Genomic DNA, 16,768 nt, shown 5'->3' with positions numbered 1-16,768 from the left:
CCGCCTGGAATGTTAGTTTGCTTAGTACTTGTCTTACTCTCTTTATTGTTGATAATATTTTATTTCTCTCTCCTTCCTTGGAAAAAGATCGGTGATGATGTACTCTATTTAACCACGAGAAGCTAACCACCAAAGTTACTGCAAAATTTCTTTATCTACAAGGTAGCACTAACTCTATTAATATCTTAAACAAGTTTTCCATATCTTCTTCCTTGTCGTCATGGTGGTGTTTCTTTTAAAAACTCAACATTCATCCGAAATTTAAGCTGCTTTTATGGAGGCTGTTACAAAAAAGACTACCTATTGGGGACATCTTGGGGAAGTGGATTACTATGGATGTTCTTTGTTGCTTTTTTCATTCCAATGTTGAAGCTCTTGGGCATGTATTCCTATCTTGCATCATCTACTATTTTTTCTCCTGGTGAATGGTTTGAGACTATCAAATGCCTCCCTCCTATTCCCTCGTTGGAATTTCTAATTCTGATCTATACATCAGCCGCTGATACCAAGAAAAAAAATTTCAAGATGGACATCAATTGTCATTTCTTAGGGAATATATTGGTAATTGTGGCTAGTTTATTGATTTCAGGAGAAAATATTAAAGCAGACTCTCACAATCTTCTCCAAGGTTTGAAGATTACAAAATACCGTGATTGGGGCATTTGGAAATATAGTTTGACTCAATGAGAAGCATAACTTTGTGATGAACTCGAATATATGTGATTGCCCATGGAACACTATATTATTACTGTTTAAATTGTACAATTTGATGAAGGTGGTTAACTTTTGCTTTTCTCCTTTAAATGAGGTGATGCTTTTGTTTAAGCAAATGGGTCATATGGTTATTAAAAAAAGAAAAAGAAAAAAGGGTTTTATGGTAAATGGGACAAATGTAAATATATATATATATATATATGGTAAGAGACAAATGTAAATATATTTGACTCCTTTTTAATGTGAAAGTTTATTTCTTTTCTTTTCATAAAAAAAAAAAAAGAGTTGATGGGTAATCCCACATTCCCACCTCGAGAAAAGAAAAGAAAAGAAAATTGTACCAAAACTCCTTAGCTGTACGGTTCCCTTATATTTGAAAATTTCCAAGTGTTTAGCAGTCCGACCTTACGAGAAGATTCTCCCGTTTCAATTTTTGAAATTCGCATCAGAAATGGTCGAGTTTTTTTAACGCGCCAAAAAAAAAACAACTCTCGCCTGGAGTCGAGAATTGGCAAGAAATCTTTCCTTGTTCTTAACAACCGGTAACCGGTGAGAGAGAGAGAGAACAAGAACGCGAAGGGAGCTTTACTCAGGTTTGGCCGATCACCCCCTTCTCTGGCGGCAATTATTCGCACCGTTTAGAGGAGTGTGTACTGCTTAGAACTCGATTCTATCTAGTCTTTAGTATCTGAACACTGCGAGCAACCTATTCGGAAACCGGTTTCTGAAGCTCCGCTAGAATCACAGGTTGAGCTTTCTCGTATGCTGGAGCACTGTTCTCTTTCAAGCTAGGGTTTTTTCATTATTTCAGTAATATAATTGCTGATTTTACACGAGTTCACTGCGACGAGCAATGAACAAGGAAGCGACATATCCAATTTATAATCTGCAGATTTTGGATTCCCTTGGTGACAACTCCATTGACGAGATTTTGGAGAGCTGGAATGGTTTTTGTGTGAGCACAGAATTTCTTCTCAAGGATAGCGGAGATCTTTCGGTCGGTTCAGAGTTCGTTTCCCATGTACATGTACTTTGCAAGCAGGGCCTCTACTCGCTCCTTCAGGATTACTTTCTTCGATCACTGGAGGTATGCTCACTGATATCCCGCTGGAACTTTATGTTAAATTGAACATATATAATTTTTTCTCTGGTAACATCCATTTAAATTTTATAAGGTTTTACCATTTGATATAGTAGGCTAAAATATGTCAAGTTTGGTCATGATATCTGTACCACGAACTAAACAATTCGAGTGCGGTTCTACTGTTGTTAAAAACATTTTAGGATGCTTAGAATTAAATACCTGCATTCTTGATATATCTCCAGCCATGACTTGACCATGTTCTCCATGATTTCCCTTTCTTTAATCTTCACAGCCTGGAATATAAATAACAGATCAAAAGAAAATCAGATGGAAATTTTTATTATCTGTTTGAAATTTAATGTATTATCATGGTTGCAGGAAACGTTTGAGAAAAATGGTGCATCAAAGTTTTGGCGGCATTTTGAAGCTTATGGAGACATCGCCAGGCTAGAGAATAAAATCCATGTATGAGAAATGGTTTAGCACATTGTTGTTATTTCTGATGTTTTTTAAGTATATCATACCTAGGCAATGATATGTGCTTGGCGTATTTGTTTGAATCCTGATACATAGCCATTAGCCAGTATATTTCCAAGCAATTCTTCAAACCTTCGCTAGTAGAGACATAATAACAAACAAGTTGAATTCTAGATTAATCTATCTAGTGGTCATATGGTCATATTTTCATTTCATTGTCATAAATACTAAAATATTTAGCCACTTTCTAATCTATTCAATTACGGAGAGCTAATGGGCATGCAACTGATGCAAGTATCTCATGAGTTACTATGCAAAGCAAAACCATTATTTGGTCTGTACTCAATGGTTGCTATTTGCCTTGGAACTGTACTTTACTTCTAGGATGGGTATTGTGAAATTTTCATGTAGGCAATTACTTTTGAGGTTCTTATGGAAACATCTTCTTGCTTACTGCCACTAGTCTGTAATGCTGGCTAGATTGGAATAATTTGTAGTTCTCTCCATTGATGATGTACTTATTTCTGAATTTGCTAAAATGTTAATCACAGATTCAAGAAGATTGGGCCCAACAAGTATTATGCAAGTCACTTGAAGTGATATGCTTAGAAAAAGAATATCTGGAAAAGTGCCTGTTAATATTAGTCAACGCTTTACAGTCATACAAGGAAAGCATGTCAGGTGGAAGACCTAATGCAGATATGGAGAGACTCCATCTTATTTCTAGATACCGGTTAATGGTATCTTCAGTACTCATGACATCACTTCCTCGCTGTTTTCCTGGTGCGTTATTCTGGGCTTTTTATTTCTAGCTGAGCATTGTTTAAATTTGTGATGGTTAATTTCTTAATGGTGGTACTTCTACTCTTACTCTATGGTGAAAGACAGAAAATGACCTCAACGTGATGATTTTCATGACTATTTTAGATGGATTTTCCTACCTCCTTCAGCCAGAAGTTTAACCTATTTATAAAAGGGAGGGTGCTTTTTCCTAATCATTACTCTTTTCTAATTGATACTTATTGATATTTATGCTCCAGTAGGCACACTGTTCTTTTGCTTTTTTGACACTCTACTCTAGACATTTTATTTCTTTGTTGCTTCTATTTTTTGTAGTAAGATAGATAGTTCTGGATGCATTTCATTGTGATTATGGAAAACAAAAAATATCATTGATTAACAAAACATGACATTTGAAAAGATGAAATTTAGCTTATTTATGTTTTATTTGTTTGCTGCATACACAAAATTTGCTTAGTTTTTCTTTGAACAGAATGTTTCCCCTTCTGTGGTTCATTATGATTATTTAGAAATTTCTTTTACTATTTCTGAGAATCTGGAACAGATTACCATGGTTGTGGAGATTGGAAGGACATTGCATGATTGCATCTCCTTCAAAACAGAATTGACTATTTGGAAAACCTTTATTTTTCAGCGACTAAACTAGCCGCCCCTTGTTATATTTTGTGCTCCCTGCATTAACGTGGTTCACTAAATCAAGTGATGCAGTGGGGGCTTCTCCAGTCATTAACACCCTACTAAGCTGGGTTAGTCCCAATGATCCCTGTCTGTCTCATCTGATATTTGTCAATCAAATCTATTTGATGTTGATAGGCCTGTCAAGAGGAGGATTCGAACTGACTAAACCACAGTTCAATTCTGTCCCAAGGTCTGGACCTGATTTAGTCCCATTGAGCCAGCCTTGCTGGCCCCATTTTTTGATCCTATGCTGGTCCATACATGCAGCCATCGAACCAGCATAGATGCCCCTTGATTAGAGCATATTTGTTTCCTAATTGGTCTTCTAGGAGAGCCCCTCAAGCAGTTATCGAACCATTGGCTATGCAGCAACAAAACCAGAAAACACTGTTCACGAAGTTATTGTTCACGTGAACAGTAACCCCTGCAGTTTTTGTCTTCAAGTGAAGCTTCTAGAAGCATCCAGTTGTCCCTTTTTGTAGAAGAAATTAGCTCATCAATTACAATGAAAAAACATATTTGAGTTAAAAAAAAGAGGATGGCTTATGCTATTGTGCTATGGGATGCAATTGGGTGAGATGCCCATTTACTAATTCTTCTCTATCCTTCTCAACCCTCCCCATCAATTCTCTTTCTTTTCCTTTTTATTAGTTTGCTGTGAGAGAGTGTTTCAGTGTGACTTATCAGCAAGTTGAAGCCTTAAGAAGTTCCAAAAGATTGAAGTTCAGATTCATCCAACAACAAGGATCGATTTCTTCATTGTCAAGGTTTTGACCCCCAATCAATTTTGGCCATAACTTCTCAACCTGCCAGCCAAATCTAAAACCCTCTAGAGGGCTTGTTGAGGACCTTGGAAGGATCATTCGAACCAAATTTGAGCATCATCCGAAGTTGGAAGCTCAAGTTATTGAAGAAACACCATAAGTTTCCTTTTTCATACCTATCAAAAAAAAAGTTTTCTTTTTCATGCAGCCAGCATATCTCTCAATCTAGCCATCGGAAATGTCTCATCTTTTGAGGGTTTGTTGACCCATAGAGGACCTTCATTTACTCCAAGTTTCAGCTCCACCTGAGCTATGGTTTGTGAGTAATCGAACTCTTCTCTATTCAGCCAGAATTTCAGATCCTGCTTGGGATTAGGGTCACTTGTGATTCTAGTCTTACATCATTATTGAAATAATTGAATTTCTTTGATTGTGTTTAGAATGTGTCTGCTGATGGCTGATGCAAAGCAAAAAAATATCAAAATGTGACCAACACTTTGTAGGCTCCCCAAGAGTTAGGGTCTTAGGCATTGCCGCATTGGTAGAGACTCTTTGGAAGGAGTGCTTTCAGTGAGGTTTATGTAATTCATTGATTGGTTGTATATGAGAATGATGCTGATCTAAGAAGGCTGGTTCAGCTTAGAAGGAATACATTATTATGGCTTTAGGAAAAAATTTAAAAGTCATATCAATCATCCACGAATATCTATCCAGTGAAAGGAGCCTACCAAAATATCAAAATGCATACTCTGCCCAACAATTTAAAAGCTGAAACGAAGCTGGAATGTTCTGGCCTGTGTGGCGTTCATGGTTGCAGTAATTAATGAAGTCAGTAATATAATATAAAAGTTGCATGTCAATAATGAGTCAGGATGCTCGGATCAGTAATAAGTGTTCTTACTGTAATGCCCTGACCCCACATCAAGCCACAATATTGTCTGCTTTGGGGCGAACCCCTCACGGCTTTAAAACACGTTATTTGAGGTAGAGTACACAATGGGAGTCTCGCCGAGGTATCTTGACTCTTGGGTCTCACCTTATTGTTTCTTGGCTTCACCCCTCAAGGTTTTCTAATGCGTTGTGACCATTAAAGGGGTGTTAGAGGTTATCAACTAGCTTAGTCTCTTCCCCTTAGTCGATGTGGGACTAAAGAGCCTGCCCCCCTCAAGCCTCAACGCCTCTCCCATTTTTGGCCCAACCTTTGGGGTGGAACAGATCTAGGCTGTTTCATAGGCATGACACTTGCAGCATGATGCAGCAGCAAACCATGACCATCAATTGGGTCAGACTGCACCTAGACTAGGCAATAGGCTTAATTTTGAGTGTCCAATGGGTTATGGGCCATGGGCCATGGGCTTAGTATTTTTTGGGTTTTCTATTGTAATGGGTCCAAATATGAGGAATTTGAGGCCTATACGAAATTGGGTGATTGTTTTACTTTATTAGAGTATCTAGATACTTTCTATTTTCAAGAGTTAAGTCGTGATACAACTTTCCTCAGCTTGTGCAAGGAAAGTTTCCTAATTCTGTTATTTCTTAATTCTATGAGTAAAGAGAAGCCCCCGCGATTTTGAGATTCAAACATTGCTTTTGCTTGTTAGTTTTGTGAGATCTAGAGCTCTGTTGCTGTGAAATGCAGTGAATCCTTATGGTGGGATGCCAAGTTTGACTGTTGAAATGTTAGTCAAGTTCTAGGTGGGAGGCCTAGTCCATATCCTTCTTCTCTATCATTCTTTTTCCACTTTTAAAGTGTTAAGCAGATTTCTAGCCATCGAACTCAAGCTTTTTTGGCAGTTTCTGTCCGAGTTCTGTTAGTGTAATGCTTCTTCTGTGTTTCTATTCTCTACTAGTTACTAATTGCTGATGCACTTGCTATTTCTGTTCACCTCAGTTTCTTAAAATCTGAACCTTGTTTCTATTTGAGTTTGACTTGCAATTTCTTGGTTTCTACCTGCAATTTTCTATTGGTCTCTCTTTTGGTGAGAACTGATGCAGCAGCAAACTACCAACAAACCATGGCAATTGGTTGGGCCAGACTGGACCAAGAATGGACTAAAATTCTGAATTTTGAGTTCCCAATGGGTCACATTGGCCAAGGGCTTAGTATTTTTTTGGGTTTTCTATTATAATGGGCTTATTCTATAAGCCAAAATATGAGTGAGGGATTTCAGGCCTGTATGAAAGTAGGTTTTTGTTTTTATTTTCTTAGAGTTTCTAGAAGGGGCTGCACAACTCCCCCCAGATTTTGAGATTCAAACATAGCTAGCTTTTGCTTGTTAGTTCTGTGAGATTCAGGGCTCCTTTGCTCTGAGATGCAGTGACACCCCTGGTGGGATGCCAAGTTGGACTAGTGAGATGCTAGTTGAGTTCTAGGTGAGAGGCCTAGTCTATATCCTTCTTCCACTTTTCAAGTTTTAAGTAGAATTCTAATGTCAACGTATCAACAACTCAAGCTTATCGAACTCAAGTTTTGTTGGCGGTTCACATCTTCTCTGTTTCTATTCTCTAATAGTAACTGATTGCTGATGCACTTGCTATTTCTGTTCACCTTAGTTTCTAAATCTGAACCTTGTTTCCATTTTGAGTTTGACTTGCTATTTCTTGGTTCCTACTTGCAATTTTTTGTGAGTTACTAAATCTGGTCTCTTTTTTGGTGACTTGCTGCTATTTTTGAGACTACCCCATATCTTCAAAGCTGACCATTAATCAACAAAAGATATTATAGACTTGTTCTCCTTGTCAAATACACATTTCGACCAAAATTTCATGCATATCTGAGTTGTTTAAATAGAGTTATCTGGGTTTCTCCCAATTTGGGTTCTGTCCCTTTCCTGCGATCCTATTCCAAGCTGATTTCCCACTGTACTTCACTGGTTTGAGGTTAGCACTGCATTACACCATTTGCAAGTCTCTCTTGTTTGGTTTTTCCCTAAGAATGCTTGTCTTGAGCTCATATTTTAATCAATTGATCAGGCCATTTAAATTTGCAGTTCATTGACCAGTCAATGGTTCTTGAAACATGATTTATTCACTTAGGATGGATTTTATTTTGTGTCCACGGGTCAGCAGTTACTTTCCTGGTCCAATTAGTATATGAAACCGCTGATGATGATGTTGCCTGATTCTATATGTTTCTATATGCTGCATCAGAAAATCTTTCATATCTTTATCCATTGCAAGGTGGTGAGGGAGGTATGGAGGTTGATGCAAATTAATCACCAAAATAGGCTTATTTTATTAGGAATAAGCCTAGGGTTGGGTTCCATACATGTTGGGCCTTTGATCCCCATGTGTTTTGAGTGTGATAGACCACTTTTATGGGTCTAAAAGGGAGGCTTTAAGGATGCATACGGGATTACTAGTTAGTTTCCATTTTCATTAGTTTTCTTTTTAGTTGGGTTTGATTTGAGTTATATTTGTTTCCTTAGGAGTCAAGTTATTAATTGAGTCAAGTAATTAGTAATTAGTTTTCTTTTTCAACTAGTTTCTAATTTCAGTTTTCAGTAACTATTGTATTAGGAGAATATTTGGTTTCCTTTTTGAGGAACCTTCTATTTTGTAATTCCCTCCCTCATCAACATTATAAATAAAGATAAGAAGGCTCCTAAAGCTGAGATGATTTTTGTTAAAAAAATTAATGGCTGTTGCTATTGTCTTCTTCATGAAGAGTTGTTTTGTGTTTGATCAAGGCTGATGGAATTGGTGTTTGATCCAATTGACTCTTTACTGTGTGAAGCCCAAGAGGTTCCTTTCAAGTGTTCTTCTTCTTCTACTTCTATTCTGATATTTGAAACCCTATAATCTGAGATCGATATTCTTAATCTCAGATCTGATCCCAGCCTTGTTATTAATTTGTTTTGAACTATTCTGGTATTTGATATGATGTTCTCTGAGAGTATCCTGCAACCTTGGTACTAGATTGACTTGTCAATTCTAGTTCTACATTAGAGGTTCTTTATTTGTGATCTAGTTAGCTGTTTTTATCTGTTGAAGGTAGTCCAATTTTCTGATTTAAGAAGGAGAGCAATAAGATGGCATAAAATGTTTGGATAAACCAATATAGGAGATGGACTTTGTAAACAGGTTTTCGAAGAATTATGAGATAGCAATGTGGTGAACTTGTCACACACTAGCAGGTTTTGTTACTTTTGTAATCCATGGAGTGGACCTAGAGTAAACACTTTGAAGATGTACCTGTAAATCTTATTTGAGTTTCTTTTGAATGTCTTCCATGTACTTGTCAATTAAGCAAAAGCAACTCCTATTAAGGAAGCTATTCCATTTTGGAGCTGAAAATTCAAATCTTTGCATCATAAGATTGTTATCCTACTCTTTATACCGGCCTTTATATTTTTTATTATTATAATACTGCAATCATAGCAATCTGTTTACCCTTTGTAACCATGACATTCTCATGAAATTTTTTAATCAAGTCTCTTGCTGACCTTATCCATTCTTTAGGGATACTCCGCATCTATTTCAAGGAAAGATTAGAAGAATTAAGTACAATTATGTCTGGAGACTATGAGAATGATGCTGATATCGATGCTATGGATTTGGATGGAACATTAAAAAACTCCTCTAGAGCCAATGAAATGGATATTGATGAAAGCAATCACAGGAGAAAATTCTCTGAGAACAGCAAATTGGTGAAAAACATCGGAAAGGTTGTCCGTGATCTTAGAACTCTCGGATTTACATCTATGACTGAAGATGCCTATGCTTCTGCCATATTTATACTTTTGAAGGTGAGTGTTTTCCTTCTCCAATGAGGTTAGTTTTATTTTTTTATTTTTTTATTTTTTATTTTTTTTATTTTTTATGTTACCTGGCTTTATTCTTTGTAGTATTTCACTTGTTTTCTTTCTCAATGTCTTGGAGCTGAAAGGCAATTTAAAGTTGTCCATCATGATGAATTTGAAATGCCTATTTCTGTCCATTTTCACAATTTTTTTTTAATTGTTTTCTTCTCAAACTACTTCAGTAATGGTGTTGTTTGCTTGACAGACCAAAGTTCATAACTTGGCTGGCGACGATTACAGGAGTTCTGTTTTGCCATCCATTAAAGAGTGGATTAAGGTAAAGTTTGGCTTTTTTGAATTGTTATTATCTTATATTTAGTTCATTCACCAAATTAATTTCTTAACGAGTCATGTTTGTGTTGAGAATACTTGGCTATCATCTAACCTAGTCATCTCATTCACAAAAAATGGCTGTCTTTTAACATCTGGGAATCAATAAATTCAGTTCAAGCCTCTTCAATAAATAGGGTTGCAATGGGTCTATTAGGCTTGGCACTAATTTAATTGGGAAAATGCTGAATCCAAAAGGTTCCCTCTGTCTCTCCCTCCTTCCCTTCCTCCCTCCCTCTAGGTTTGTAAAATTCCAGCTTGGTTATTGATCATGTTGGGATATCCTACTCAAACCTGGAGAAATTGTCGAGTTTATATCAAGTTGATGAGCATAGTTGTCATGGAGTCTAGGCAACCCAACACATTGAGGGGGCTGAGACACATGGCGACACCAACAAGGTGACCAAGGCAATGCCTTGACAACTATGAATTTAATGAGTTTGGTAGAATAATATGTAAACTGTAAAGGTATTCTGGGAATGCTTGTGCAATGTGTATATAATGAGAATTAGTATTATGTATGGGGGTAATCCGGTACTTTTCAGTATTTTTATGAAAGTAAATATAAAAGGGGAGAGGCAGTTGTGGACTGTCTTAACCTCTCTTCTTCCATAGTGCTGCAACTTCTATGACTCACCTGTTTAAAGCTCTGTTCAGTTCTGCAGAACAGAACTGAAACTTGGTATTAGAGCATTCCAATTTCTAGCCATTTTTGAGAGTTTGTAAGCTCCCTAAGCTTCCACATTTCTGGTGAGGAGTTCTGTCAAAGAGGCCGGACTCCGGTTGCCCAAAGTATGTAAGGAACAACATTTTACAACCATGGAAGGAAAGAATGAAGGTCTATGGGACCATTTGAACCTTCCAGACAGAACCAAGATTGTTCCTATGTTCAATGAAGCTTTCTTGGCTAGAAGCTGTAGAGTTAATTGTAGAATTAGCGAAATATGGACTTGTGCCTTAATGGGCACAGTCCCTCCTTTATTTATAGCAAAACTAGTAGTCCTAATCCTTACATGAGTAGTAGACCTAATCCTTTCATAAGTCTGATCTTCACTTTGCACAAAAGGAATACAGATCAGCCCTTGCTCTAACTTCTCTTTGATGAAATGTCTGTCGATCTCGACATGCTTGGTACGATCATGCTGAAGAAGGTTGTGTGCAATACTGATGGCTGACTTATTATCACAATATAGTAACATCGACACTTGGATGGGCACAGCAAGGTCATGAAGGAGACCCTACAACCAAAGTAGCTCGCAAATCCCATGTGCCATAGCTCGGAACTCAGCCTCTGCACTTGATCTAACCACAATTGATTGCTTCTTACTATGCCACGTAACCAAGTTACCACCAACAAATGTACATTAGCCAGTAGTAGCGCGACAATCGTCCGGAGAGCCTACCCAATCAGAATCAGTGTATGCCTCGATCCTTATGTGATTTGTAGGAATGCCGTTTCTTGGTGCTGTCTTCAAGTACCTAAGAATCCCGTTCACAGCATCTATATGTGATGAATAAGGATCATGCATGTACTGACTCACCAAACTTATTGTATAAGCTATGTTTGGTCTTGTATGGGATAGATATATGAGTCTTCCAACTAGTCTTTGATACCGACCCTTATCAATAGGTTCACCTTCCTTGCTTCTGAGATGAGAGTTAGCCTTAATAGGAGTATGCAAGGGTTTACATCCTAACATGCCTGTCTCTGAGAGGAGGTCCAAGGTATATTTTCTCTGGGAGAGAACAATACTCTTGGTTGAATGTGCCACCTCAATGTTAAGAAAGTATTTCAGCCTTCCTAGGTCCTTTATCTCAAACTCTTTACCAAGATAAGCCTTGAGCTTAGAGATTTCATCTATATCATTGCTAGTAACAACAATATCATCCACTTATACTATCAGCACAGTAATCCGATCGCCCACCTTTTTAATAAATAATGTATGATCATTATTACTTTGTGTAAAACCAACAAATATCATAGCCTTGTGAAAACGACCAAACCATGCCTTGGGAGATTGCTTTTATCCATACAGAGCTCTCTTCAGTTTACACACCTTGCCTTGTGTTTCTGAATTAGAGTATCTAGGGGGAATATCCATATACACCTCTTCAGTCAGTTCTCCATGAAGAAAGTCGTTTTTGACATCCAATTGTTGTAGCTCCCATTATCGGTTCATTGCACAGGAGATGATAACTCGGACTGTATTCATTTTTGCTACAGGTGCAAAGGTCTTCTGGTAGTCAATCCCATAAGTCTGAGTAATGCCCTTTACCACCAGTCTTGCCTTGGATGGATCCACAGTCCCATCAGCATTATGCTTGACCATGAACACCCATTTGCAGCCAACTGGTAACTTTTGTAGGGGAAGAACAATCAGATCCCATGTGTTATTCTTGTGAAGAGCTCTCATCTCCTCATTCATTGACTCCTTCCACTTAGGTTCTATATTTACTTCCTGCCAGGTTTTAGGAATAGAAACAGAGGACAAGGAAGACACAAATGTAAGATATGATGGGGAGAGAACATTATATGACACCACGTTAGAAATAGGATGCTGAGTACAAGTTTGATTGCATTTTCTATGAGCAATAGAAACATCAAGAGACTGATCAAAAGGGAGGGGAAATAATGTAATATTGTAATTGAGGAAGCTCAAAACAGTACCAGGGTAGGATCTTTTCTCAGAGAATAGGGAATTTTACATATGAAGAATAGGATATTGCTAAAAATTGTTGAAAGATGAAAAGGATGGAACAATAAATATTAAAATAACACCCGGGCTTCATACCGCAAGGTGGATTGACTGGATCGAACACCAACCTACCTTGATCAAACACAACGGATTTTTTGATCAAACACAAGAGATTCTTGATCAAACACAAGAAGAGAGTTGCATAAGCAAACTTGGTTTTCAAATTCTGAGTTGTCCTTGAATGCTTACAATTGATCCCTATTTATAGGACCATCTGAACAAAACATTACATACCCAACTTCCAACTAACAATAGCAGAAAGTCTTCACTTATTAAAGTTGGGGTAGGAAAGTTTTCAACTTCCAACTACTAAAGTTGAAAAAGTCTTCACCTACTAACTACCAAAAGTGGAAAAATCCTCACCTCTTAAAGTGGGAATGAGAAAGTCTTCACCCCCCCAACTACCAAAGGTGGAAAAGTCTTCACCTACCAACTACCAAAGGTGGAAAAATCATCATCTCTTAAAGTTGATATGGGAAAGTCTTCACCTACCATTACTTACAAAAGTAAGTTGATTCCCCTCCCCCTTTCTAGAAAAGTAAAATGTAAAAGTAAAAGTAAAAGTACCTTCTAAACACTTATTGACTCCATGACTGGTTCAACTAATGAACCAAACCACTACTAGACCAAAACATGTAAACCATAGTAACTAATCCCGTATGCATACCTATTACCCAACATTAAACTATTAAAGTGGCCTATTACATTAAAAAACCCTTGGACCAAAGGCCCAACATGCATACAACCCAGCCATAGGCTTATTCATAAGAAAACAAGCCCATTTTGGTGATAAATCTGCATCAGGAAAGGTTATACCTAGAAGAGAAGACTCAAGACTAGGAGGCAATGGAGTAGCAATGGTAGTATGAGTGGTAGTTTTAGTTCTCATTTTTTCCGAGAGAATACCTTTATCACTGGACCATCCTATGTTTTCTGCTGAATCTGTGGCTCCCCTTGAATGGGAGCCTCCTGCTCCTGAATTGATGGCTCCCCCTGAACAGTAACATTTGGACCAATGGGAACCTCTGAACTATTAGTCTTTATTCCAATATCCCTCTGAGTAGCCCCATCATCTATGGTTAGGTGTAAAGGACAATCAAAATTAGGAATCTGAATCACCTCTTCACCAACAGAGGACTCCCCCTGAAGAGGTGGGAAGTAAGCCTCAGTCTCACAAAAAAACACATCCATAGAAACAAAGTCGCGTCGAGAAGGTGGATAATAGCACCGGCATCCCTTCTGAGTGGGAAAATAGCCCACAAAAATACATCGGAGTCCATGATGATCAAGCTTGCTTGGAACCTGATGATTACGAACAAAGTAAATACAACCAAAGACCTTGGGAGGAACAACAAAAGTTCGAGACCCAGATAACAACTCAATGAGACTCTTAAACCAAGTATCCGGGAAGGCATCCTATTGATGAGATAGGCAGTAGTGAGAACGGCCTCACTCCAATAGGGAGTAGGACATGCATCTCAAACATCAAGGAGTGAGCAACCTCGAGGAGGTGGCGATTCTTGCATTCAACCACACCATTCCGCGCCGAAGTATCCACACAGCTAGTCTGATGAATTATCCCATGATCAATCAAGACAGACTGAAAGGAACCATTCATATATTCCTTCCCATTGTTAGTTCACAATATCTTGATTTTAGCATCAAACTAGGTCCTAACCATGCAATTAAATTTCTGAAAGCACTAAAAACCTCACTGTTATGATGCAATAAATAAATCCAAGTAGAACGAGTATTGCAATCAATAAAAGTAACAAACCATTGATAGCCAGAAACAGAGACACGACGGGTATGTCCCCAAACATTAGAATGAATTAAAGCAAAATGAACAATACTTCTATTATCAGAAAAAAGATAAAAATTCTGTGTTTGTTTTGCCAAAACACACGCATCACAACTAAACTGGTCCATAGTATAGTGTTTAACGAATGCTGAAAATAATCTAGATAAAGTGCTCCATGGGGGGTGACCCAGATGTTGATGCCATCTCAAAAGTTCAAAGAGTGCCAAATCAGATAAAGTGTGTAGAGCCCGAGAGGAACCAGTGTGTAGGTAATAGAGACTGCCACTCATTCTACCATTGCCAATCGTTGCCCCCATCACCAAATCTGAAACACACAGTGAGTAGGAAAGAAAGTGACTTTACAGAATTACAGTTCAAATCCTTAGCAGGAAGATGGGTCGCAACAAGGGTTTTGCAGCGATGGAGGTGTGGGTTTGGTTTCAGCAGCGGTAAGGCTAAACCGTGGTAGCAGGAGGAAGAAGAATAGAATGGGACGGGGTTTGGGTTTCAGGTTTGGTGATCAGTCCTCCTCTGATACCATGTAGAATTAGGGAAATATAGACTTGTGCCTTAATGGGCACAATCCTTCCTTTATTTATAGAAAAACAAATAGTCCTAATCCTTACATGAGTAGTAGACCTAATCCTTTCATGAGTCTGAGTGGTCCTAGTGTAGTCCTAATTTTATTATTCAACATTAATAATGCACGAGTATGATCACAATTCTAGTTTTGGGTCAATTTTCTGCTTCACAATTGAGCCAATGATCCATGTTTTGGTTCAGATTTAAATCAGCAACAGTCCTCCATCATGGGACACTGTTTTAGTTAGTTTATTTGTTTATTTCTCCTTTATCTTATCTTGTTTGTTAGTGTGATCGGCTGAGTAAACACCAATCGTTTACTGCCCTGACTTTCTCTTCTTCCATACTATTGCAATTACTGTGATTCACATTCTCAGCTAGGGGTGTCAAACGGTCGGGCCGGTCCGGTTTCGGTTGGGCTTAATCGGGCTTGAAGACTTTCAAAGGTTACACTGTGTTCGCCCATTTAACTAATCGGGCTTAGTTATTGAGGGCATGGTACGCTTTATATTCGGTCGGTCGGCCTCGGGCTATAATCAGGCTACCTTAATCGGGCTTTAGTCGGGCCTTAACCGGGCTACGGACATGTTTAATGTTGAACGGGCTTTAACCGGTTTTTAAAAGGGGTCCTCTTTAAAATATGCTCTTCTATTCCGGCCCACTCATGCAAGCCCAAAAAAATGACAATAAATCAATAAATGATACCAAATATAATCATTATTTAAAATGTGAACATGTCTTTACTTTTTAATTTGGGGGGTAAAATAGGTATTCTACAATCATTAAAGGGTCAGGCCAGGTCGGTGCACAATAGGCCGGTCTCGATCGGGTGTCATTCGGTCGGGCGCTCGACGGTCCAAGTAGCAAAATCGAGACTGACCGTTTATAAACGGGCTGGGCTCAAGCTCGACATGTTTAATAAACGGTCCAAGCCGGGCCGGTCTATAAACGGTCGGTCCCGGTCGGTTTAGTCGGGTCTGCCCATGAATTGACACCCCTATTCTTAGCCGTCTTTGGCCTCCAAACCCTTCTAGGGCCTGATTTCATACACCTAACTGGTCTCAAGCATTTCTCTCTCACTTAATCAATGACTGGGGGTGCCCCTCCCCTGTCTCAAGAACTTGAGCGCCCTCCAAAATAATTTACTTCCTCCAAAAATGGCACTTGAGCTATAATCGGTGATAGAAGTCTATGTGATATTCTAATTTTTTACTGGAATTGAAGAACTGCCATAAGGACTATTTTGCCAATAAGGCTAGCAAACCTAGGTACACAAAATTGTGGCTGTCTTTAGTTTGGCATAAGTAATCTGTATAATTCATGTCAAATGTATTTTGAAGTTATTGGCTAGTTCTGTTAGTGACCTGTTCTGCAAGGCTTTGATTTGAATCTTGTCACATCCTTCTATTTCATGTTGCTTTCACATTTTATACTTGGTATGGATATTGGACTTGTGGTATTTTGTTCCAAATGAATTTGTTTGTATATTGTTCAAATCGTTAGACAACTAGTTAGAGGCACGTGGTTTGCACGTGAACTTGAATGGCATATTGATAATTTTATTGGAAACTGTATGCTTTTCACGTGAAGTTATAGAAGTGGATATGTTAAGTATTATGTTTTAGAAGTCAGGTTATAACTGGTATCATAGTTGTCAAGGCGACAAGGCACCTCCCTAGGCAACACCTAGGTGCTTTAGGCATTAGGCTATGTACTAATTATGCCATAATAAAAAAAATAAAAATAAATTTATGCCTTAATGAGATCTATAGTTCTTTAGTGTTATATAATCAATTTAATATTTAATATAGGAAAATTATCTTGTACCACCCCTCTTTTGAAACCTTATATGAGATACCACCCTAAATTCCCAAAAATGCATAGTGTGTGCCCTGTTTTGAAAAAAATAATGACTCTTAAATCCATTCCGTTAGCTCACAAACGACAAGTGAGGATGTGTCACTGTTAATTTTTTTTAT

The 16,768-nt window shown here is 38.1% G+C and overlaps 1 protein-coding gene across 5 annotated transcripts in view; it reads left to right on the top strand.

The window, feature by feature from the left end:
- Positions 1 to 1,090: 1,090 nt before the first annotated feature.
- The window catches only part of LOC122079340 (anaphase-promoting complex subunit 2), a 34,660-nt gene continuing 18,982 nt past the window's right edge, over positions 1,091 to 16,768 (top strand). For 2 of the 5 annotated variants that reach the window (XM_042645727.1, XM_042645726.1), the window contains exons 1-5: positions 1,097 to 1,801; positions 2,177 to 2,263; positions 2,827 to 3,058; positions 8,980 to 9,266; positions 9,526 to 9,597. In XM_042645727.1, coding sequence (XP_042501661.1) covers positions 1,568 to 1,801; positions 2,177 to 2,263; positions 2,827 to 3,058; positions 8,980 to 9,266; positions 9,526 to 9,597 — 912 coding nt within the window. In that variant the 5' untranslated portion in view covers positions 1,097 to 1,567. Of the gene's footprint in view, positions 1,802 to 2,176; positions 2,264 to 2,826; positions 3,059 to 8,979; positions 9,267 to 9,525; positions 9,598 to 16,768 lie in introns of all 5 variants that reach the window. The other 3 variants (XM_042645725.1, XM_042645724.1, XM_042645728.1) reach the window with 2 other exon arrangements.

Source organism: Macadamia integrifolia, chromosome 5, assembly GCF_013358625.1.
Source record: "Macadamia integrifolia cultivar HAES 741 chromosome 5, SCU_Mint_v3, whole genome shotgun sequence".
In the NCBI taxonomy this organism is placed as follows: domain Eukaryota; kingdom Viridiplantae; phylum Streptophyta; class Magnoliopsida; order Proteales; family Proteaceae; genus Macadamia; species Macadamia integrifolia.
Note: the sequence above shows the minus strand (reverse complement) of the source record. Positions and strands in the feature narration are given on the sequence as shown.